Source organism: Leptidea sinapis, chromosome 34 (genome assembly GCF_905404315.1).
Source record: "Leptidea sinapis chromosome 34, ilLepSina1.1, whole genome shotgun sequence".
In the NCBI taxonomy this organism is placed as follows: domain Eukaryota; kingdom Metazoa; phylum Arthropoda; class Insecta; order Lepidoptera; family Pieridae; genus Leptidea; species Leptidea sinapis.
This window is the reverse complement of record NC_066298.1, coordinates 1,742,292-1,768,018: the sequence shown is the minus strand read 5'-3', so window position 1 is coordinate 1,768,018 and position 25,727 is coordinate 1,742,292. Positions and strand designations below refer to the sequence as shown.

The window sequence follows — 25,727 nt, the reverse complement described above, 5'->3', positions numbered from 1 at the left end:
CACTACCACCGACTGGTGTATAAGGTACGTCCCTAAGTGTTTTATTTTCTATGTGATAGCAATTATTTTATTCCATGCATAATATTTTCTGATTCCTAACCTTTATATTATATACATCAAAATATTTTTTCAACTACTACTGCCAACATCATTTCTATATTTAATACGTTAAAAAAACGAGGATGTTATGGATATAATTATTTGAACGATTAAATAAATAATACAATGAAAATATCATATAAATAATTTATTAATTGATAATTATTGTAATAATAGCTTTCGTGAGTAGCTTTTGTTGTTAAATATTTAAGTTTGAGCTTTTTGTTTGAGTCATTTATATTGTTTTCGAGAGTGCATGTGTAATTTTATTTGTATTTTTTTGTTGAAATTCTTCAATGATATAATTTTAAGACTTATTGAGGAATTTCTTTAATAGCAAGAATTTAGTTGGCAAATCCACTAGACTACTTGTATTGGCACTGGTGTTTGGTTCCTTCTTATTTCTACAATATTGTAATGCAATATCATTTGTTTTAAACAGAAAAAGTCGGGCGGAAAACGACGTGCACGTAGTGAACAGAACAGTCGTGAAAGGTATGGAGAATGTATTGTTCAAAATGGCTGACATTATGTAATTAAATACGTACATGTTTGTATAATATATTGTTTGAATGTTGTAGCTCTCCACAAAAAGCGAAGGAAAAGTCCGTGGAACGCTCCAGAGATGTTTCAGATGTCGACCAAAGAAAATATCGCGGCCGTGACGATCGAGACAATAAAAACGACGAGCTTTTACGAGCGAGACGTCATTCTAACGAGAGAGAGAGACGTCATTCTAAGGATATAGAGAGACGTCATTCTAAGGAGAGAGATAGAAGTCATTCTAACGACCGTCGCCGTCGGTCGCCTGAGCATAGACAACGAAATGAACGTCGATCACCGGAACGTCAGCAAAGATCATACGTAAATAAAATTAATAAAAGAAATGAAACCAATAAGGATGATCTAGATATACTTAAACCAACTGAGAGACAATCGAAACGAGATCGTAAGAGATCACAGTCTTCAGATGTAGAAGTCGTAAAATCAACCAGAAAAGATAGAAGACAAAGAGACATAAGTGAGTCCCCGCCACCTGAAAAGAGGCGTCGAAGAAGCCCTTCATACACCGAGAAACCCGAAAGCTCTTACTATAACATACAACCACGAAGAGATGATTCGTATAATCAAAGAGATTCTAGAAAAGATGAATCTTACTATCAAAAAGACAATAGAAGACAAGACAATAGAAATCGTCGAGAAAGTCCCTCTTACGAAAGACGAGTGTCAAAAAGAGATGAAACACCAGAAAGAAATGAAAATAAAAAGTCAAATTCGAATCATGATAATAGGCAGAAAACTTATAATGATCGACAAAAGGATAGCAGCCGTGAGAATCAGAGTGAAAGTAGACGCGATAGAGATAGAAGTAGATCTAAGGAAAGACGTGAAAATAACCGAGAGATTAATAAATCTAATAAAAATGACCCTCGCGAACCTAGTCGTTCTCGCAAAAAGTCCAGGGAAGAAAAATCACCATCGAGAAGTTCAGATGTTTCACCTCCTCGAAAAAGGCAAAGCACAGTAGCCAAAGTAAAGGAAACCTACCGCAAAGAAAGAAGTGCATCTAAAGGCCGAAGACAAAGCGTATCACAAGAACGTAATGGTAAAGATTCTCCGCGTCGGTATAAAGATAAACCTGATAGCAGATCAAGAGATGAAAAAAGAAAACGCAGTAGATCGGGCCATAGATCAAGCTCTCCAGATAATAACAGATCTAAGTCGAACCTGAAACGTTCCCGAAGCAGGTCTACATCGGCGCGGAGGCAGCCAACCGATAGAAAAAGTATCACACCAATAAGAACACGAACCGACCGAAGAAACTCTTCGCCTAAGCTTGACCATTCAGTTACTAATGAGAAGGAAGAGAAAGTAAAAAAGCGAAGCAATGAACACAAAGAATCTCAACGTGAACGTTCAAAATCTGGTTCAAAACCGAAGAGTCGAAGTTCGTCTAGTCTCAGCTACTCACCAGCCCGGAGAAGTCCGGAACGATACCGTGATATTATTGAAAAGCTCCCAGAAAAGGATAAGAGAAAATATATTAAATCACCATCGGCTTTGAAGTCAAAAAAGAAGAATAAAAAAGATTCAGCCAATTATAAACCGAAGACAGTCTGCATGAGGAGTTCGTCCAGTGAGAATGACGATTCTGAAGATGATTTCATAAGGATAAATGACCGGGCGCGTCAAGAAGATTTAAATATGAAAGAATTGGATAGACTCAAGGAGAGGTTAGCAAAATTGACGAAGGCTACAATCGAACGAAACAGGCGTGAAGAAGAACAGATAGAACCGTCTACGTCGCAAAGTGCTAATGTTGAGCTGAATAATTTTGACATTGCAAGAAAGTCGCCGAAAGAAGATTGTAAAGAGATGTCTCCTACTGAAATGAGCTCGCAGAAGATTGTAACTCTTAAAAAAGAAAGTCCTGTTAAAGTAGCAAGTTCACCTGAAACCAAATTACCAAAGAAAAGAACAGATCGAAGCTGGTCGCGGACGCCATCCCGTTCGCGTTCGCGGTCACGATCACGCTCAGCATCCAAGTCGCAATCTCGTGTCAAGTCGTCACGGTCGCGTTCTCAATCACGGTCGGCATCACGATCAAGATCTCGCTCACGGTCTTCGCGGTCCAGATCTAGGTCTTATTCTTCGTCAAGGTACTTATAATCAGTAATTTATTCTAACCTAATATTTTAATTTCCTAGGTCTAGCGTTACTTTCCTGTACTAAATTAACAAAAATAGAAACTATAATACAATGGAAGCTTCACACTCGGTGTGCAAGTCAGGCTGTCAGACAGTTTCAGTAACACCAATATTTTTACGCACGAAATAGCTCTACTATTTAACCGTTACCGTAAAAAAATTGATGTAAATAATTGAAATTTCCAAACAAAGAAACTCACCTACGAGTTCTGAACGATTACGGCGCGGCGCGCTGTACCTATGCTAGCACGTGCCTACCAGATTACTTACAGGTTTTTCCGAAATGATTATGGTAAATTGATTATGATTATTATGATTTATTTAGTTAGGTGAATAAAATGGTTATAACGGTTAAGTAGCTCTACCCGTGCGCTTATTTACTGTCGTAATCGTAGCAATCAATGTTACTTAATTATCCAACACTTTTATTTATAATACCCACTACTACTACTAGAGTACCGTTGCCTTTCATCCGGGAGGCGCTGGTTAAAACCCTGCCCGCTTTGTACTAATGTCTTTTCGGTTTTTCAAATTAATATGCAAAGGAAACATCTTGAGGAAATGTGTGTGTAAGAAATTCCTACACACACGTGGGATAAATTGTGTGTAAAGTTGACCATCTGGCACTGGGCTTATAAAGGCTAAACCAGAACCCAGAGTGCTTTCCCGCAAAATAGCTCCCGAATACTCCCGTTTGTTTACCATTAACCAAGAATTTGAGCTATTGCACTATATCATAACAACTTATCGTATTACAGAGGGTCCCGCTCAAGTCGCTCTTCGTCGTACAGCAGCCGCAGTTCGTCTCGCTCGAGTCGCAGCTCTTCCCGCTCCACTCGTTCCTCCAGGTGACTTATAGTTATATTGGAGGCCGTCACGACCACGTTATATAACTTTTAAGGAGTGTAGATGGTAGTTAAAAATTGAGACATAATTTAATAAGCCAAGATGCGAAATGTAACACTAGTTTCAAGATGATGACTGGCCTTACACAACCATCCGGTTCGCATGAAACTTCCTTGCCTTGCAATAAATTTTGTCTCATCTGATATTACAGATTTGTATGGCTATTATTAATAGCAATCAAATTACCATACATTAAATCGTTCTTATAGATCGGCAGCGATTTAAATAATATATCTTGTGTGGCAAATAAAAATGCATTTCGTAATGCTCTGTCATGAGATCAGCCGACAGAATATGTTTACCCCTTATAACTCATACAAATAATATTGTGAAATTGAGAAATGGTACTGACGGATGATGTTGTTAAAAAAGAGCCAGCCGTATTTTATGTATATAAAAAAGGATATAAGACTCAGTACTATATAATATAAATAATAACGTAGGAAACCCCATAGTTAATTCAGTTTTAAAATTTATGATAAGTACAATTCTGAACTGTTAATAGAGGTATTATGAAGAGTTAATATGAGCTTTGTGAATTATTTTTTTAAGTGTGTAACGTGGGCGTGATGTATTGATTTAGATATTATTAGTGAATAAGTGAAGCGAGACTAAAATGTAATTTATCATTGTTTTCAAACAAAAACCTCTACGATGTGACCGTATATGCATGCATGCGAAATATCAGAACAATGACGGGCGTGTACGCGGATTACCGCAGATCGAGCGTATCGCATCGATCGCAGTCGCGATCTAAGTCACGGTCAAAGTCGCGGTCGCCGTCGATTCCCCGCCGAGCTGGCTCCCCCAGTTTCCTAGACAGGCGTCGCATCACGAGGTACCGTTAGCTCCTGATCAGCTGGCCACTTTGTTTTTGTGTTGCGCACGGTGTTTATGTTGCTGTTCTTTCATGACCTTCTAGCACATTCTTTTCAGTTTTTTTATGATTTCTTCATAGCGCGGGCACTCATACGACTTGAGCGTTGCGTCCCGGCTTAAATTGTTTGATGTCTCATATATCGGTCCATACCTAAATCTGATAAGTTGAAGCCAAACGCACAGGTCTCATGTGTGCTCGGGTCTATTACCGATAATATTTTTTCTCAAAAGATGGAATAGGTACGTCCACTATGTCAAAAAATCTGTAAAAGTAAATTTGGTACTCTGGATTATCAATCAGGTAGAATATTGAATGCTTTTATACTAATCTATAACAAAGTGTGTGACCAGTGTAGGTATGAACAAGTTTACTTTTATTCACCGGAGATATTTAACGCATACACTTTTTCTTACGGTAGGGCCTTCTATAAACAGACTTTGATATTTCATTTACAATATTATTTTAGATTAACATTATTTTTTTATTAACATGAAAAATGCAATTTGTTTTTTCTTTTATGGGTGGAATTCAAATAACATTAGTTACTTATACAGAAATCACAGATAATATTGTGTAAATAGTTTTAAAATAACTTTCATTCTCCCTATAAAAGGTTTTAGGTATATTTTATAAATTCAGGAATTGTATGGTTGGGACCTAAACTGGTTTTCCATGAGGATTTTTTTATGAAAATTAGAGACGAAATGAGCAGGACGCACAGCTGATGGTAATTGATACGCCCCACCCAGTACAGCTCAGGATTCTTGAAAAACCCAAAAATTCTGAGCAGCACTACAATTGCGCTCGTCGCCTTGGTAATTAAATTATAAAACAAAAATTATTTGGAAGCATACATGTACAAAAGTTATAGGAAAAATTTCAATTACAATATTATACTTTCTATAAGAATGACCCGCAGTTTGGCTTCGGTTGGATTATACTTTAGACAATTGTTAATATTATCTGTGAGGTCTGTTTGGATTAAGTTAAGTTTCACTATGACGTTGATGTTTTATATGAGAACAATACTTACCTTCATTGCATGATCATAATAATACTTCTTTAAAAAACGTTATGCCCGGTCCAGAGTCTCCTCAAGGGAACATTAGTGCGGGAGTGAGGTCGATGTGCTACTGTCCCCTCGTCTTCCCTCACTGTTGTTTCGCCTCGTGTCGGTTTCTCGGGCGCGAGTTGTTGAATGCTGCAGTAAGGACGCTTGCGATTTTTTTTATCATGAGGGAGTGAAGTAACGATTTGTGCACCACTTTTATGAAATAGGATAAGGGTACCAGTTTCTTTCATTTGACCGCATACAACGAAGAGCGGCTCGAACTATCGACGATCAATTCATCTCCTATCGACTTAATTCTTTGGCGTTGCGTAGAGATGTGCGTTCTCTCTGCATCTTCTATTGCGTTTATCTCGGGGAGTGCTCAGCGGAGCTGTTCCAGCCGCCGAATTTCACCACCGGACATTACTTCAAACTGCTAAATACTACCCGCATCACGTTGACGTCTGGCATTCCACAACCGCGAGTTTTTCAAGTAATTTCTTGCCTCGCACAGTCACCTTGTGGTATCAATTACAAGCTGCTGTTTTCCTGAACCGATACGACTTAGGGATCTGCAAGAAAAAAGCATACTCTCACCTAAAGGCCAGCAATGCATCTCTTGACACCTCTTGTTGTGGATGTCCATGCGTGGTTGCCTCACCACTCCCCATCCAATCACTTGGAATAGCTAACGCCGTCATCCATCATCAATGTTCATATATATATATAGTAGACGTAGCTCTCAACTGAATAAATAGAGAGTGTTGAGAAATGTAGAGTAGAACTCCTGGCGCATCCACTGGCCTAGTCTCGTGCCCAGAGCCTTTAGGAGGCGCCTCGTGAGTGTCTGGAGTGGGCATTATTAGGAACAAATATTAATCCTACATTTAGTATTCGCGTAAAATTTAAGAGCTATAAAACATTGACCATATTATCTATTAAGTCATTTTATAATAATATTTGGTTAGTTTTTAAAATAACCCAATCAACAACTAACTACGTATCAGTATAAAGTGACTTATCAGTTTTCTTTCGTTATTTTTATTTTTGCTTTTAGTCATGTGTGTTTTTTCTTTTGTAGAAAAAAATCAAGGAAATATAGCACGAGTTCCGAGGACAGCACTAGTAGTAGCTCTGATTAGCGGCTTGCTTCAAATTATGTTTAGTTTTAAGTGTCAGTGTATCTTTTATTTTGTAAATATTATTTTAGTAACATAACACTTTTTGTTACTATCGCTTTGACCTATTAAAATTTATTACTGGCGAACGCGGCCTTTTGTTTTGAATTGACTGAAGACTTACTATATTGGCTTATTAGCTTTTTACTTAATAAAGAGAGATAAAAGTGGCTGTTACGAATGTTAGGCTTTATGATTTTAGAACGTCTTATTTATTATTCATGGGAGTAACAAAGGCAGAAGTAGACATAGCATCAATGACGTTCTATATATGTATATAGACAAATCACGTCATATAAAAACAAAGCCGAAATATGGAACTTCGACTGGTACATCTATGAAATGACACATTTACTCCAGTTGTTTAAAATATTCTTGGTCAATAAGCAGCTATGTAAAACATTTACTCAACTCAGTTTTTGTATTTTGACAGTGACAGTTGACACACGACTAAGGAGAAAATATGTGCTAATGACGATAAAAGAATGAAATGTGCCGTTGCGCTATCAGTCCGCGAATGATATGTCCTTAAATGTGTATAGAACGACATTGCATTGCATAATGCCTACTGGATAAATTTCATATGCTTCGTTTTAATTGTTTGTGCGTCGGTTATAATAACCCGGTTTAGTGTTTCTTTTTTGTTTGAATGATCATGTGTGAATTACTAACTAATAACGGGCAATATTCATTGTAAATAAAGCTTAATTATTTATAATATATTTAATGTTTTGTTTCTTCTTTCGTAGCGCGCCCATTATAGATGTAACTTATTCGTCTAAGAAATACAAATACAGAAGAAGATAACCGGAACGGTTTAATGTAGGGAAAAGTGAAAGTGTTGCCAGATATATTATTGTAATGTGCTATTTTTGTGACATTTTAGTTCGAGCGTGTTTTTTTTTTTGATGTAATATGTATTTGTGTTATTAAAGTTTATTGTACACATTTTTTGTTTATTTTTTTACGCTCTTGCATGGTAGAACGAGGCTTACAACGATTGAGTATTTAGATATTTCCGCTTCTAATGCTAGTTTAGAAGTTAAAAAATAAGGTAAGAAATAAATACATTTCCCTTTATTTTTTATTTCATAACTGTCATATTTTTTACTTTATTTAAGTATTACTCAAAAATTAATAATATTAATCTATTGATCTGCAGACTCATATCATTACTACTGTTACTAATCAATTTCCCTTACTAACACTTACTAATTCTACCAGTGCTCGTAAACGCCCCATCCCATATAGAAGACCCACGCCGTCGTCGGCCTCCAGTGGAAGTTACAGCAGCAGATCTTCGGAGAAGAGTTGGTCGCAGTCTCCTGGACCAGATCGTAAAGAATAAAAGAAACAATCCTTGCTTACTAATGTCGTTCGGAAATGTGGTGTAAAAGTAGCGTCGCCGTGGTGCTAAAAACACAAGCATCATACTTTAGACTGGGGCATTAAGGAGTAAGCCCACTACACTATACCATAGGCCATACCATGCTAATAGTAGAACATAAGGAACGGAAATAAACACGACACACACACTACAACACATCATACGACAATTGGACATAGTTCCTGAAAAACGTACCAAGCCACAAACATTACATTTTAAGTGTTTAAAGTTAATAAATATTATTGTATTCCATACATGTGTGTTGGGCTACTAGTCATGATGTCATTTAAAGAGTGACAGTAGGGCTGCCATTTTTTGTCAGTCCGTTGATATGAATCACGTGACCAGTTTTGTGTTCTTAACTGAATTTCGACTTGATTGTGGTTTGGAACGTTCGGGAATTACGTTCAAATTGTTGAATTGCTGAGCATGACACGTGACCATACAAATCTGAATAAGAAGGTAGGTACTAGGAGTTACAGCTCCGTTTAATTAGACGCCTCGCAGGTGATTTATAAACCAATTGTGACTAATTAGTGGTTTAGTATCAATCGGAACGGCGGACTTTAAACAACGCGTAATAGGGTGTGTTTTAGTATTGTGTAACGGCGGTAACTCTTACCTTCACAACCAGCAATTATACCATTCACAACATAACGATGCATATGTAACGTTTTTATGACTAAAAATGTTTGGTTATCGTTTTACACTATGATATTCCTAATGTAATCGTATTGCGGTCATTATGCGCTCTATTGCACAAGTCTCTCATTATCCGAAACGTTGCAAGCTTGTAATGCATAGGGGACAGTCGGTCCGCAAGTAATTAACACTTCTTATCTGTATATGTATCTTCTTATTTGGATTTATGTGCACGCGGCAGTGTTGGTTGTTATGTAACGGTTTAATGGACATATGCTCATACTTTTCAGTGCATATTTTTTTCCTGACATGTACCTAGCACAGACATGGTTAGAAACAGTGAAGTGGGTAGATTCCAGATTGACGGAAATAAGATCAAACGCCATGTATAAGTTGGTGGTTTTATTATACTGGTATTTTATTAGTTTCTTTTAATAACCTAAGATTTACGCTAGAAGCTTAAGAGTTAACCTTGAAAAAATGGAGTTATTTTCTGTAGGTTTTATAATATTTGACAGAGCCGAAATATGTAATATTGAAAAAAAAATACACTACTTCACAACTTATATAACTAAAGTTAAAATTTTACTGTTTTTTACAAGATACTATATGGCGCTTACGTTGATTTTTGACGGTTTTGCTCACTTTTATCTCTTGCTAGGTCAGTACCTACCTAGGCCACCACAAAGGGTGAAAACGGATAAATCCACACTCATGCGGTTTCAATTAACTTTGAATGTATGTCCTTAAGCTTCGCTATGTACTTAAATATATTAATCCCAGTGATATTGATTTTATAATATGTAAATCATTAGTTAAATTTTTTTCAACATAGGCTAACACATACTAGATTCAGTTGGGTTCATAATATTGAAGAGGATCGAATGAAACAATGCGAAATCTATTTTCAAATTGATATTGAAATTTCGAATAGCTAATTGTTTTTATGTATTAATTACTATGATTCTAGTCAAAAGGATGATATTTTTTATTTATTTTCTCAAGTACCTGCATAGGTAATAATCGAAATATAATATTCATTTTTAAAACATTAGAATATGTACAATCTTGTTACTTTATTTATTTTATTTGTTGATAATATTATTTTATTAGATTTAAGAAAATGCACCACAAAATACTCAAAACAATAATATATTGTAAGTCTTAGAATAATGTGCAATATATTTATTGATGGAACTTTAATTTATTTAAAGTAAAGCTAGTCATTGATGTTTGTGAAATGTTCTTTACATTAACATGTATAAAAGGTGAATACTCATTGATATTTTTAAAAATACATTCCAAGTAAATAACATTTATAATATTATACATATATTATATATTACATTATGTACAATGTCCTATCAGTTCTAGTCACCCTTTTCGGTTTTGTTTTGATAGAATATAATATTAAAACAATACTCATTTGATCTTATATTGTTGTGATAACAATACGAATCTGAATTGCAGATAATATATGATAGTAACACATATTATTACTAGTCAAAAATAAACATATTATTTAGTTACCAATGTTAATTTATTATTTCTATTTAATTTAATTATAAGTAAGCAATAAATGGAACGAAGGATGTTGTTAGAATAATACTCGCGAGTCAGTGGAATAATTTTATTATAAACATACAAATAAGTATATAAAAAATATATGTTTCGACTTTGTCGATTATCTTCATCTCAAGATCAATAGATAAGTTTCACATAGACAAATGCCAGCAATATAGTAAAATAAATAGTTAAAACATATCACCCATAGTTTTAATCTACAATAAACCTAAATTTAATAGTATAATCACATAGGAATGTCTTTTAAGTTAATAAATATATTTCAATAATTTCTTTTTATAAGAATTTAATATTATTGTGCCGAGCAAAATATGATAATGCCAAGGCTACATACATTTATTATGAATATAAGTTATCTCTTGACAACCTGATAACATTTATGTATTCTATCCCAATATTGTGACCGTAACCTTTCACTTATAATAAAAAATAATTATGATGATTCTTTTTTAGTTCCTTGTTGACGCCTCTTCGTAGCTAGAAACATTGCCCATCCAAATCCAACAAAGTTCATAAAAAGAACTCTTAGCTGAAAAAAAAATGGAGTGTTACTGTATGATAAATTTGACTGTTTAGAATCGAGATTCTAGGATATAATCAGTAAAAATATTCACTTTAATTCAGAAATATAAAATGAAACCAGATTGATTAATTTTTTTATAATAATTAATTTTAGCCTTAAAATTCTAATACTGATTGATATATTATAGAATTGTAGAATATGTCAGTACAATTCTGATGTTTCAGAGATATCAGTCTAATAACAGGTACACATGATGATGTAAATGTACCACAGTAACGTGATGCTTCATTAAGGTCAGCTTGTGAAGCATTAAAATCATATAGACACAGTCAAAGGCAGATGATGCCTCTTAACATCTGTTGGATCATCTAATTGTATCATTTAATCTGATTATATAAATACTAGATGATATGTGTAACAATATTTTGCATTATTACTATTAGCATTACGGTTATTTGGACGTAAAATATAATAATTATATTTGCAACTTTAAGTACAGGAAAATAGTAACAAAAACAACATACCATTGGTGGGATAAAAGCTAAGTTAATCACTTGGAATAAAGTTAACCACTTCCAGTTAGCTTCTAATACCGTTAAGTATAATGCTGAAAGCTGTTTCAATGCAGCTTTATGAGTCTTCCCTTCAAACCTTGCCAGAGTGTAGAGTGAAAAAGCCTGCATAATTGGAGCAAATATAAGGCGCTCAAATATTAATTTTTTCGCCAGGGGAAAAGCTGTTACTTCATGTGGGAACAATCTTTCAATGAATTCATAGAAAAAATGGGGTATTGTTCCTCCAAATATTAGCCTGAAATATAAAATTAACAATAATATATTACACCAATAAACTAAACACAAATATAAGTACATAATTAAAGAATCATTTTTTATTTTAACCATCTGGTGGGCGCCCCTCACCAAAAGGTATAGTGTCGTACTCGGTAGGGTCCAGACGGTAATAATAATAATTTTGTGCAATGAATAATGCGACATACCATTACATATGGTCTGATGACAATTCTGTTCAGTTGAGGATATTAACCTGAATAAAATACTTCATAAAAAAAGTTTTATTTCAAACTCTAGATTTAATTTTATTAAAAGATGAGGAGCAACAATTTAATTATTACATATAATATGGTGTAAATTTAATTTATTCTGATAAAACTTATAAAATATACTGACAAACTTATTAAATCATCAAAATTTTGTGTAAAAAGCTTAATTAGTAATTTGCTGAATTAAGAATTGAAGCTGAAAGAAGCTATGTACTTGCGCTTTTTGTTTATATACTGAATATTTATAAAGAAATTTATTCTTTCAAATACTGTTTATAATTTGTAATAAAAAGTTTTATTATTATTAAATATTGCATTTTAACTAATTTTGAAAAAAAGCTTATAAAACAGATAGTGGTTTCACCTTCTAATGAGAATACATCAAATTACCAATAACCCTATAATACAGTTTACACTATTTTTTAAAAAATTATGCAGACTATTTGGTATCTTAGCTCATTTATATAATTATGTCTAGAAAGATTGTGACAGTTATGAAAAAGTAGAAATAATTGAGGTTGACAGTTGAGGAGTGTTTTTCCTCATTCTGACTTAGGTCAATAGAAGAATGCTTCAAGTTAGCAGACTATTATGAATAAGGGGGTAAAATAATAAATGTGGCCTGTTTTCATTGGGTGTCTAGCTGCACAATGCTCATCTAGACATATAAATGATCTAAGTTTGCAATTTTTGAGACTTGAACTTTTTCAATCATGAGAGTAAAGAACACAGCAATATCGACAACACATTATTGTTACTACTACTTATAACAATTAATGAGAATTTCTGTAATTTGTAATTGATGTGTTGGGAAAGTAAACAAATATACAAGTGAGTATAAAGTTTAATTTAACTCTTAAAAATTAAATGCACATGCTGCTAAAATGAAACATCTTCAAAACAGTAATATAATTTAAATATCAGACCTTAATAAATAATGATTTTATGTTTACAAATAGCTATTTGTATTTTAATCTGATATTTTTCAGGTATTTATTTAACGATAATCTAAAACAAATATCAATAGTTGCAAACTATTGCCGGTAGGTGGCAATTTGCGCCCATATATGCTTCTTACTTATCTGTATCTGTGACTAGGCACAAAAAATATTAATATTAGTCATTTATTGTCCCTCAATAGAATATCGCAGTTTTGTAATAATTATATAAAGTATACTTTTTTTAAGTTTTTATGCCCAACAAGAGTATTGTAAACTAACCCCCTTATTCATAATGGTCTGCTAACTTAAAACACCCACTAAGAAGTGTTTTTTCTCATTCTGACTTAGGTCAATAGAAGAAGACAGTGTGAGAATTAGCAATGCTTTAAGTTAGACTATTATGAATAAGGGGGTAAATGTTTATCATGATTTTTAAAAACTTTTTTGAAATCAGAGTAAAGTATGATTTTATATTTACTTAAGGTCATGATGCAAAGTTGACATAACATTTAAATCACCCATTTCACATCAATATTTGTCAGACAAACATTTATCTAAGTCAAGTGAATATTAACATGTTAATAAATTTAAAATTCAATTCAAATATTTTTATTCAAAATATATAATATCAAAATATGTTTACAAAGTAACATTGTACAATTAAATTTATTATTTAATAGCCTGTGGGTGGTTGCTCCATTCCCAATTGTGGTATCATTAAGAAAGTCATTTCTTTTGAATAACATAATACTTTTTGTTTTGAATATTTTCTGGGATCCTGTTGTAAAAGCATATACATTGCCCCACAAAAGACTTGCTAACTCAACTTAGCGGAGTAGTAGGCATTATAAGCTTATGTCTGTTCCTGGTGTTAACATTGATTATGACAGTTTCTAGCAAATGTACTTAAGTGCTTATGAACATACATTACATTATCAAGAATATATTGAGAAGCAACAGTCAAGATGGTAATTTCTTTGAATTTTGCTCTCAATGATTCCTTGGGGCCTAGATTATAAATAGTGTGAATAGCCCTCTTCTGCAGCAACTAACACAGCGCTGCCCCACATCAATATACCATAGGACATATACTAGTGGCGCCATATGTATGTAAGTTAATTGTCAATGTTTTGTTACAACCCATAACCTACATATGTGAATAGTAAAAGGCTGATCATAGTAACTTTATGTACTGTGTATAAAATATGATAATAATGAAAATCATTTAAAAAAGAAAGGTGCAAAATCATACTTAAGTTGGGTGCAAAGGTTACTAACAATATACCTATGTCATACATACATACAATGATTCTATAATATTATTAACTCATATGTACTGTGTATAAAATATGATAATAATGAAAATCATACAAAAAAGAAAGGTGCAAAATGATACTTAAGTTGGGTGCAAAGGTTACTAACAATATACCTACGTCATACATACATACAATAATTCTATAATATATATTTACCCATATAATCCAAATGCAATTATAGGATCGAGCTTCAAATTATCCCCTGCTACTATTTGTGACGCAACACTTCCAGCACATCCGACAACACAGCTGAAATATTTATTCAGTTAAAATTAAATCTATATATAAATCTTCATTTACGATTTTCCTCATAAGTCTAAGCAACTTGCCTCGTAATTGATTTTGTTCTTATTGGATTTAAATAAAGGTTTTGTAAATACGAGGCAACTAAATTCATCACAGGTTTTGATAGCGACATTTTAGAGAATATGTGTACTTAGCTAATCGCGAACTGAAATGATAATTTAATAATGAAGCGTTATCATTTGCAAAATATTATCACGACTTATCAGTGTTTACTACAATAGTTGGTAGGTAGTCACTAGCTATTATTTGTGCTTCAGTGATCAGCCGTCAATTTATTTTTTACTGTCAAGTGTCAAATTAAAGCATTTCAGATTGTCCTGTCACTGTCTAGTGTCTCAATGATTAATTAAATAATGTAACGATTCTAAATAATGTGTATAGTATAGTTCGGCTAACGAAAGTTGATACTAGAGTAGGGTAGGGTATGATTTTTAAAAAACTAATTTGATTTTTTAAATCCTAAAAAACACAATTAAATTATTGATATAAACATTCTTATTGAATTAAAAATTAAGATTCTTTCCGGGCAATATATTTCGGCTATTCAAGCATGCTATTTTGCGAGGGGTTTCTGTGATGTCAGACTCTATATCAACAATCTATATTGTACTAATAAATGTATGGCTGATTTATTTCCTTCGGTTATACTGGGACAAATTACTGACCCGATTAGAATGATATTTGTACCATTAGTAGCAGCGAGTTTCAAATAAGGTTTTTCTGTTATTATGTGTTGGTGATCAGTGGCGGCCTTAGGAGGTGGCGAACAGGGCATCGCCCGGGGCCTCGCGCAACAACCCGGGCGACTTTTCTTAATTTTGATCCTTAATTACTTTTTAGGGTTATAACATAACGGTAAATTAAAGCTAGTTAACTAAATATTCGTTAAGAAAATTATTGTATAATTCATGCAGTAGTACTTGAAAATCGCGTCTCGAAATACTTGATAATCGGTTTTTTAATCGCAGAGTACTCGGGTCACCTTGGGAGTCGGGACATAATGTTTTGCTCCTCTATCGCTCGGGGAATCTCCGTGCTTCATTTTGTCCGACAACTCTTGTCATCCGGAATTATATTGCTTGCAGTATGACTTACAAAATCGCCTTAAATAAAGCGCGGGTTCGTTACACTCTACTTGTAATGCACTCAAAGGACTAGATTTCATGGCTCCCAGTTATTATTTTTCTCATAGCTTTTGATTGGATAGAATCTAGTTTTCTTAGACCTGCTAAATTACAGGACTCTAACAAGACGGTTCCGTAATCAAGGATACTCCGTACTGTAGAATTGTAAAATAGCTTCAGGGAAAACAGATGTGCACCCCACCAAACTGTCCACCACCAATTCCTGTCAGTTTTGAATCTAAAACGAGTCCCAAAAACTTGACACGATTATTAGTTGCTATTCTACGATTATCGTAAAATATGGAAAGTGGAGGATGTAAATGTTGACACGTGAAGATAACTACCGAACTTACCGAATGCTGAGACCATTTTCAACCATAAAAAGTTTTAAACAATCAAAGGAATTTGATACTATTCGGCTACATCATGAACTAAATTTGTTACCCATGACATATATTACTAAATCATTAGCATATTGAAGCATGTTAATAGAGTTTGGAAGTGAAGATTCGAAGTCATGAGTAAGTATATAGGTTATAGAACCGGACTGAGTACAGATCCTTGTGGAAGTTCTTTCCATACAAGTCTACTTTGATCCCGTTGTTGGTCAAGTTTTATTGTTCTACCTGACAGAAGGTTTATAATAAAGTTAGAATATCCGGAATGGCAAGTTTATTCATTTTATGTTGAAGAATATGGAGATTGACATTTTCATAAGCTAATTGCAAGTCTAAAAAGACTGCAATAGCTGATACATTACGTGTAAAAGCCAATCGTATATCTGTCGTAAAGGTACCGGCACTATCCAAAGTGCTCCTTTCCTGAATTCAAACTGTGATTCGGGTAGCATTCCACGATTTTCAATGAACCATTCAAGACGATTTTTTACCAAATTCTCAGCAACTTTTGCGATTACAGATGATAATGCTAATGGGCGATATGATGATGACTAAGGTTTGCTAAAAAAGTGGTAATATGAAATACCATCTTCAGCTGAGGCAGAGTCTTTGATCGAAGTTAAAGCACCTTGTACTTCTTGCATAGTGAAGGTAGAATTAATGATACATTGGTTTTGGAAGATATACGAAGCAATATTACTACAAAAAAGGTTGTGTTCCGGAACTGAAGGTGGAGCTAGACGATCCAGAAATGTTTGGCTTAAATTTGGAGCTAATGATATAATACGATTATCACTGATACCATTTCTAAATCGTCTCATATTTTGCCAAACAATAGATGAATTAACATGATGAGAAATGGATAGGTAATTTTTTTTCGATCCGTGCATTTTTTTTCTTTTAGTAATTTGCGTGCACTTGATATTGCATCAGACACGGCGCTAAAGTTCTCCTCTGACATGTCTCGTACCGTTTCTCAGCCTCTTTTCTTAATTTAACTTTTTTATTTTCAGTACATTCTTTATCCGGCCAAGGTGGAGGGACATGGCGACTAGATGACTTTTTCAAAGGGAATGTTTCATCTGCAGCTTGTAGTAGTGCACTTGTAAATGCATTGCTACAATTATTAACTCCATGCGATAAATTGGGTCAATTCGAAATATTAATTACGGCACTTTTAAATTTATCCCATATTTTTTCATTTTCGAGTTTATATTTCAAATGTGGCTTTCTGTAAGAATTTTGTAAGTAACGCGAATCATTAGTCGGAAATGAAACAACAATTGGGAAATGAACACTTCCATTTGGGTTAGATAACGTATGCCATAACTGAAGCTAAACTTGGCGAAGAAAGAACAAGATCTATTGCACTAATATTTTCGTTTGGTCCTGTGCGTCTGGTAGGAGCACCAGAATTAAGTATACAAATATTATGAGAATCAAGTATGTCTAACAACATTTCACCACAATATGTAGAGATAAAACATCCCCAAGAAATATGATGGGAGTTGAAATCTCCTTAAATTATAAAAGGACGAGGAAGACGTGTGATAAGACTGTTAAAGTAGTGCTCTTCACTACTGAAGAAGAAGTGGAAGGAATATACAGTATGGAAACAGCTTATATGAAATAAATGTAGGTACATATTTGTTTGCATATTAGCTAACGATATACCAAAAATTAACGAAATCCGTGCAGTGGTTTTTTCAAAAAGTAGGCTTTTCACTTTGAACAAATTTAAACGTCCTGTAAGATTTGTGTTACTGGGTCAATGATTCAATGAACTTTAATATTTCAATATAGGTGGCGTTGCCACTTTCCTAGCTGCCTTTGAATTGCGCCGCCCGCGGCCGTCAAAGAGATACACGTGCCGGCGGTGTCTCTTTGACTGCGGCGCTATTCAAAGGAAGGGAAGGACATCTTCTATCGATAATTAGCTTTCTTTAAAGTGAGTTGTAACCGTTAAATAATAAGCTGTTTAAGTCTATTTTGAAATTTTTCTGTAATGATTATTGTAAAAATACTAACACCTACACCTACTACTAGGTATTTAAAAGTAAGCAGCTTCAGAATTTTTATTTTTATAAATTATGAAGTAGTTTAGAGATAATGATCGTGAATAAGGAAGAGCTAAACAATAACAATTTATTGCTTGTTTGTAATTTGAAAGAAACCTATCAAAAATCGTACCAACTTTTTTTTATTTTGTTTTTATGAAAATAAGGGACGAGACGAGCAGGACGCACAGCAGCACAACAGGTAATGGATACGCCTTGCCCATTACAATGCAGTGCCACTCAGGATTCTTGGAAAACCCCAAAAATTCTGAGCGACACTACAACTGCGCTCGTCACCTTGAGACATAAGATGTTAGGTCTCATTTGCCCAGTAATTTCACAAGCTACACTCTTCGGACCGAAACACAGTAATGCTAACACATTACTGCATCACGGCAGAAATAGGCGCCGTTGTGGTATCCATAATCTAGTTGGCATCCTGTGCATAGGAGCCTCCCACTTGTTTCCTGCTCAGGAAATCACTCAGAAAACAATGGTTTCGTAAGTATTGAACTTACAAAAATAAACTTTTGGATAAGCTTTGTAAAAAAAAAATTTTTTTTACAAAGCTTATCCATTCATTAATTTATTAATTGTTAAAAATATAAAAACATTCGAATAACACAAAACTACTAGTTTTTAATGTCTCTTTTAGATTGTTGGTTAGTATTTGTAAATAAAGTATCGATAAACTAGAATTGTGTGTATGCCCTATTTACGCCTTTATTTATTTTCGCCATTTTATTTAAGTATTTGTAATTTGTTATTCAGTTTAACGCGAGCTTTCGGAATGTGTGTACGATGTCTGGAGCGTCCAAGCGAGTGCCTTACGCAGCCCGCGATTGTTTCAAGTTTTTGTTGAAAAAGTTAAAGTTGTATTTATTAATTTAACTTTCTTAAAGTTCAAGTGAAATGTTTCAATCAATTTTCATTTATTCGCTAATAATTATGTTATTGTTAGGAGCTTGTTTACGAGAAGTAACAGCCAATTCGCCGCCGTGAGCTACGTTGTCGCTCGTCGGGGTCAAAGTACGTAGTCTAAACAGACTGTTTTCTTTTTTCCAATTCAATTGTGATAATTAGTTTCTTTGAAAATTTATTTCTTATAATTTAGTGATTTTAAGTTAATCATTAATTTAACTATACTTCCATGGACCAGTATGACTTGTATTTTCATTTATTTCATATAAGCTGTTTCCATACTGTATATAGAAACTACACAAACATTATTTATCTGTGTGTGTGAAGTGTATATAGAGGATAGAAAGAGATAGTGTTTCTGATAAGTAAAGCGGGACCACCAGACCCATCAGACCTATCATCTCTTAAGAAAGAAAATCCGTGGATTTTAAAAGGGGAGCCTTGCAAATAAACAAACCTTATACTTGTTTAGTATATTATTTCAGGTTTTTTTTAAAACTGCACTTCTACAGGTCCATTGTAATTTTTTTTTGAAGTACTGCCATTTTTAAGGTCTTCTGGATTGTTGAACATATCGATTATTGTTGTACGGTATTTTAATATTAGACTGGGTTAATGTCTGAATGAGAATTTGAATGAAATCTGATGTAGTCAATGTGGAAGTATTTTCCAATGCACAGCCATCTTGGGCTGCAGGAGTGTGAAATTCTTTGAATTTATTTTGATGAGCCTCTTGATCATAAACATTATTTGATTTAGAAATCGTCGTACACCCCGTACGACGATTTCTAAAGATTGTTTTCCTATGTGAACAATTTGGTTGTGACTGATGAGATGAAAGAGGGCGAGTAGATAGATGGACTGGAGTATTATAAAACTGATGTTCTTCCTGCTATATAAGCATAGGATTTATTAATAGGAGGAATCAATTTTGCTGCTTCGCCATATGAGATGCATTTTTGTACCATAGAAATTTTAATTTGTTTTTGACGCTCATACTCTGGACAAGATCTACTAATAGCAAAATGATTACCTGAGCAATAGCAACAAGTAACATTCTCCTCTTTTACATTTTGATTAGCATTGCAATTTCGCATGTCCAAATCGATAACAATTGAAACATTGTATAGTTGGGTATGTGTTTAGCTCTACTGGTAAGGAATTAAAACAAACCAATATACGAGTACGTTCCGGCAGGACCTCGCCGTCGAATGTCAGAACAACATTTTGAGTAGGTTTCCAGACAGGAGAACCCTCCACTAAAGTCATATAATTTGTCTGACCTTGAGAACCTTACCACAACCACTAGGCACTGACACATTTTCAATAACATCCTCAATTTACAAGTCCGAGAGCACTCCTCGTACAAAGCCCATGCGCATTATCTCCTAAAGTGCCAAGCTGCTTCTACTTATCCTTCCAATAGAAATGTAAGCTTTGGGATCTGAACGAATAGAGAGTATTAAGGGAATTATTGGAATATTTTTACTAGTGATATAAGATGTTTCTAAAGGGTTATTAGTAATGTCTATTGATGTATCACTAATTTCATTGCCCCCACAACGACATCAAGTCTAACCAACTACCGTCTGAGCGTGCTTCCTCTTTTTCATATTACAGGTTTTGCAAATTTTATGTAAATGAGATCATTTGCGACTTGTACGCTAAGAAAGAGAACTATCCGTGTCCATTTTCGATTCATTAACTGTCGATACAATAATAAAATTAACCGCCGGGGGAACTATATCAGCCCCCCGGGCGGTTAAGTCAGAAGGCTTGTTCATATTATGATATACATAAAAACTTACCTGGACTCTAGCTAAACACTAAGCCTAATATATTAACACTAAATATAAATATAATTTACACTAATATACGATACTAATACTGATAAAATCGAAAATAAAAATTCCAATCAATTCCAAAAAAAGACCAATCGATTCAAAGTTTCCCGCGCTTTTTTAATTTGATATGACTTGGGAGTCAAATCCTATAAGCCGTAATGTTTTTGTATATAAAATAGGGATATTGAATAATTAAAATAAATAATTAAAAATAATAAAACACTTTTGATAACGCGGTTTGTGTTTGACTGATGTTATGACGTGAAAACTGATGCATTTTTGTCGCGTGCCGAAAGTAAAACAAAAGAAATAATATCGCGAAGCTGACGAAATTGAAAGTCAGTACCAATGATCTATTTTATTTTATGACTATTCAATTTGGTCGGGTCCGCGATATCACTTTTGTTGTGTTTCGGAACGCGACATTAAATCCACCAATGATGTATTCTGTGCTCCAACGCACACTGTTTTGATAGATATGATCGAATTTGAACTTTGCATAGCTGTATTAAAGTGCAAATTGACTCTTTGACGTTAGTAACACACCTACATTGCTTAGACAACAGACAGTTGTAATTTAATATAACCTTATACAATAGCAATAAAGCTCAAATTGACTCTACGTTTTAGTTAGAAAACGTTTGTATGGGAAAAATAAAAAAGCTGTTTTTAGGGTTTTCCCGGCAATTATACGAATTTTTCTCGCCGTAAAAACCTTTGCGTTGTGATAAAGTGTAAAAACAACAATATAAAAGTATTTGTGGATATATGATTATTTAAGGGAGAAAAAATTGTGTAACTGGTATACCCCGTAACCGCACACACACTAGCATAAAGGTGCTGCACTTGCTAATATCACATTTTACTAGGCCGTGGTCCCTTCTAGTGATTACAGATTAATAATAATTAGATGTTTAATAATACTTTACATTTAATTACAAATCGTTTTATTTTATTACCAAAATATTTAATACCCGCCATAATTCCAGTATGATGATAAAGGTGGTTCATTGTAGTAGATAGCCTGGCTCAATGTGTATCCAGAAGTCCACTGTGAACCAATTCCCATTTTTTACAAAATCAATTTTACAGAAAATATAAAAAAAACTTTAAAAGCTGATCAAAACCAAGTGCAAAAGCACGATTGCGCAATTCTACAAAAAAAGTTATATAGCTCTGTAATATATAACCAGGTACCCTACCATATTGAATGAAAGGGAGAGCCCTGCAATCTTCAAGTAAACACAAAAATGTTTTGCATTGTTAACATCCAATTAAAAGTAATTATAAACATATTAAGACTAAATTGCATTTGTCCCGTTTTTGTAATTACCTATAGCTTGACCAATTAGCAATAATAATAATAATAATTATTCATTTATTTCAGAGCAAATCCATATTACAAAATAAAATTACAAATAAGATATAAATATATTAAGTGAAGTTTAAAACATAAGATATAAAATATAAAACAAAAGTGTATAATTAAAAATAATAAAATTACACACGGTCATTTTTGGTTCTCGCTGTGGTACACAGACAACCAATGTCTGAAGAAATGACTATCCGGGCAATCACCGATGGTTCGAAGGATACGATTCTGAGCGCCGTGCAGACGACTCCAGAACGACTCGATGCGGAGACGCATTATCGCAAAAAAATCGGCAACTCCTGCCTCGGCGATGCATTAAAAGAGTTCGGAAAGAACTCTAGATATTTCAACACCCGCACACTGTATATGTTCGATACTGAGGCAGTCGATGCCAGGTGACTTTCCCCGCTTCATTTGACGCACTACAGTCGCGACGTCGTCAGCCCCGTCGGTGGCTGCCTCAGTCACAGACAAAGCAGTGCGGGTGGGAGCTGATGGCTCAACCTTGAAATGCTTAGAGAACAGGTCTGCAATATCCTTCCGATTTTCCAAATTTTCAACTGTAAGTAATTGGCGCACTAGATTTACCATTTAAAACTTTAGTATCTGTCTAAAATTTTTATTCTTTCTGCTTTCGGCTAAAATATTCATTAGATTCTTCGTTATACTGACACCACCTTAACTTTTTCTTAAAAATTTTACGGCTATTGCACATTCTTTCAAATATAAAACCGGTTCTAGGTTTACCATTATTAAGCCAACGTGTGAAGTCTTGGCGCGCTTTTGCATGACTTTGTTGAACGTGGTAGTTCCAGCCCACTACTTTTTTGTTTTTCTGACGACCACAGCGAGTACCACTAGTTAAAATGGATGCAGTGTAAAGTACATTTATAATTTTAGCATAAAAGGTGTCAATAGACGTAATAAACCATATATCACTAGATAAATTATCACAGTTCAGAGGCATAGTCATAAAATTATAATTACATGTTTTATTAATTATCAATTTGTTCATCATTTCTTTTACCCCATTTTATCTTAGTATTAATAATATTTGGCACATCGGTCACTCTAGATTTTGATATGATTACATTCATATTCCAATGCATCAATAGTGGGAAATGATCTGACTAATTAACATTGTAGTCTACCTGTACTTTAGTAACAGTGTCCCACGCAGCATAAGTAGTTAGACAGTGGTCTAGCCAGCGTCGTGAGCCATGGGCATTGGGCGTCACTCATAAACGTAAAGATATCAGTGTTAGATCCTAGAAACTCCATATCCGCACACAGCAACTGCTGTTCCGTACAAAATGATAACATTTCATCAGCGAATCTGGTACCGGGATGTGAGTTGAAGTCTCCTAGCATGTAAGACACTTCCAGGCCACTGTCTTCCACTATGGAATACATGTTAGCTAACACATCAGTATACTCAGGGAGATTGTCTAAACAATCCACTGGCATATACACATTAATGATGTTGCGGGGATTTTTTTTTATGGAATAGGAGGACAAACGAGCGTACGGGTCACCTGTTGTTAAGTGATCACCGCCGCCCATACTCTCTTGCAACACCAGAGGAATCACAGGTGCGTTGCCGGCCTTTAAGGAAGGTGTACGCGCTTTTTTTGAAGGTACCCATGTCGTATCGTCCCGGAAACACCGCACAAGGAAGTTCATTCCACAGCTTTGTAGTACGTGGAAGAAAGCTCCTTGTAGACCGCACTGTGGAGGACCGCCACATATCCAGATGGTGAGGATGATATCCTAACTTGTGGCGTGTCGTGCGAAGGTAGAATTCGGCGGCAGGAATTAGGTAAAACAGCTCTTCGGAACACTCCCCGTGATAAATGCGGTAGAAGACACACAATGAAGCGACGTCTCTACGCAACGCCAAGTGATCCAGCCGTTCACAGAGTACTGGGTCCCCGACATTTCGCGCTGCTCTGCTTTGCACGCGGTCAAATGGATCGAGCTGATACTGGGGTGCGCCAGACCAGAGATGACAGCAATACTCCATGTGTGGCCGGACCTGCGCTTTGTACAGCGCTAGAATGTGGGCCGGCTTGAAGTATTGCCGTGCTCTATTAATGACGCCCAGTTTCTTTGAAGCCAATTTGGCTTTGCCCTCTAGATGGCCACGGAATTGGCAATCGCTCGAGATTTCGAGACCCAGTATTCCGATACTAGGCGAGGCTTTTAGGGAAGTGTTGTCGAAGAGCGGTGATGCGACAAATGGGGTTTATTTAGTGGTAAACGCGCAAACTTGAGTCTTCTGGGGGTTAAATTGGACAAGGTTCAATTTACCCCATTCCGCGACCTTCTCAAGAGAGGACTCGATAGAAGACACAAGTTTCTCCCGGCACTGATCGACGATTTCCCGAGAGAGACGTGCATGGCCCGTGTATACGGCATCACCAGTGCTGTCATCTATCAATGATATGTTGGACACCTCCAACATTCATTGCTATGCAGAAGAAACAGCGTAGGAGATAGCACACAGCCTTGGGGCACTCCAGCTTCAGTTCCAGTCCAGTTCCAGTGCTTCGGGTTCTAGCAGCAATGTTCGTCGACAACGACCTGTATGCTGCGCCCAGTCAGGAAGCTAGAGGTCCACTTGCACAAGCTCTCGGGAAGCCCAGATGATGGAAGTTTAGAGAGGAGCGCCTCGTGCCATACACGATCAAAGGCCTTCGCTATATCCAGGCTAACTGCCAGGCCTTCCCCCTTGCTTTCAATAGCCGCAGCCCATCTATGTGTTAGGTATACCAGAAGATCACCTGCCGACCGACGATGACGAAAGCCGTATTGTCGGTCGTTGATCAACTGGTGACCCTCTAGGTATACCAAGAGCTGACGGCTAATTATGCTCTCCATGATTTTGGAGAGCAGGGAGGTAATAGCAATAGGCCTGTAGTTTGCCGGATCCGAACTGTCTCCTTTTTTTTGGATCGGATGGACAAGGGCTGACTTCCATGAGTCAGGGACTACGCCTTTGGAATCAGAGTGCCGGAATAAACGCTTTAGCACCGGCGTCAACTCAGGGGCACAAGTTCTAAGCACGATTGGAGAAATGCCATCCGGCCCGCTCGACTTCCTGACCTCCAACGAAAACAGAGCTCGCCTAACAGTTTTCTGTCTGAACTGTACTTCAGGCATAAGGCTCTGACACCGCGGGATGGTCGGCGGTGTTTTTCCGTTGTCGTCAAGAGTCGAGTTGAGGAGGCGAAAAGAGCGCACAGGAGATCGGCTTTCTCTTTTGCCGTATGGGCCAGGGTGTCATTCCTCATGTGCAACGGCGGCATGGACGGCTGGCTGAAGTTACCAAGAGCAGCTTTCGACAACGACCAGAACTTGCGTGTTCCGGTCGGGTAACTGGAAAGCTGCTCGCCGATTTTGACGACGTGTTTTGACTTTGCACGGGCAA

General features: G+C 35.5%; 2 protein-coding genes across 12 annotated transcripts in view; one reads left to right on the top strand and one right to left on the bottom strand.

The window, feature by feature from the left end:
• The window catches only part of LOC126974889 (peptidyl-prolyl cis-trans isomerase G), a 37,081-nt gene extending 26,914 nt beyond the window's left edge, over positions 1-10,167 (top strand). For 2 of the 11 annotated variants that reach the window (XM_050822596.1, XM_050822594.1), the window contains 5 exons: positions 542-594; positions 681-2,759; positions 3,566-3,655; positions 4,402-4,551; positions 8,047-10,164. In XM_050822596.1, the coding sequence (XP_050678553.1) occupies positions 542-594; positions 681-2,759; positions 3,566-3,655; positions 4,402-4,551; positions 8,047-8,170 (2,496 nt within the window). In that variant the 3' untranslated portion in view covers positions 8,171-10,164. Of the gene's footprint in view, positions 1-541; positions 595-680; positions 2,760-3,565; positions 3,656-4,401; positions 4,552-6,725; positions 7,772-8,046 lie in introns of those variants that run through there. The other 9 variants (XM_050822595.1, XM_050822601.1, XM_050822597.1 and 6 more) reach the window with 9 other exon arrangements.
• A 300-nt stretch (positions 10,168-10,467) lies between these two features.
• Positions 10,468-14,838, bottom strand: LOC126975134 (PXMP2/4 family protein 3). The gene is made up of 4 exons (XM_050822943.1): positions 14,605-14,838; positions 14,432-14,524; positions 11,483-11,768; positions 10,468-10,964 (listed from the first exon to the last, which is right to left on the bottom strand). The coding sequence occupies exons 1-4, from the start codon at positions 14,691-14,693 to the stop codon at positions 10,869-10,871; spliced, it is 564 nt and encodes a 187-aa protein (XP_050678900.1). The 5' UTR covers positions 14,694-14,838; the 3' UTR covers positions 10,468-10,868.
• Between the last annotated feature and the right edge of the window lie 10,889 nt (positions 14,839-25,727).

Excerpts from the sequence above, each read along its gene's own strand:
- LOC126975134 (XM_050822943.1), bottom strand. The coding sequence starts at position 14,693 with ATGTCGCTATCAAAACCTGTGATGAATTTAGTTGCCTCGTATTTACAA. Across the intron at positions 14,525-14,604 it reads AGAACAAAATCAATTACGAG|CTGTGTTGTCGGATGTGCTG; the intron begins GCAAGTTGCTTA and ends TAAATATTTCAG. Across the intron at positions 11,769-14,431 it reads ATTGCATTTGGATTATATGG|GCTAATATTTGGAGGAACAA; the intron begins GTAAATATATAT and ends TTTATATTTCAG.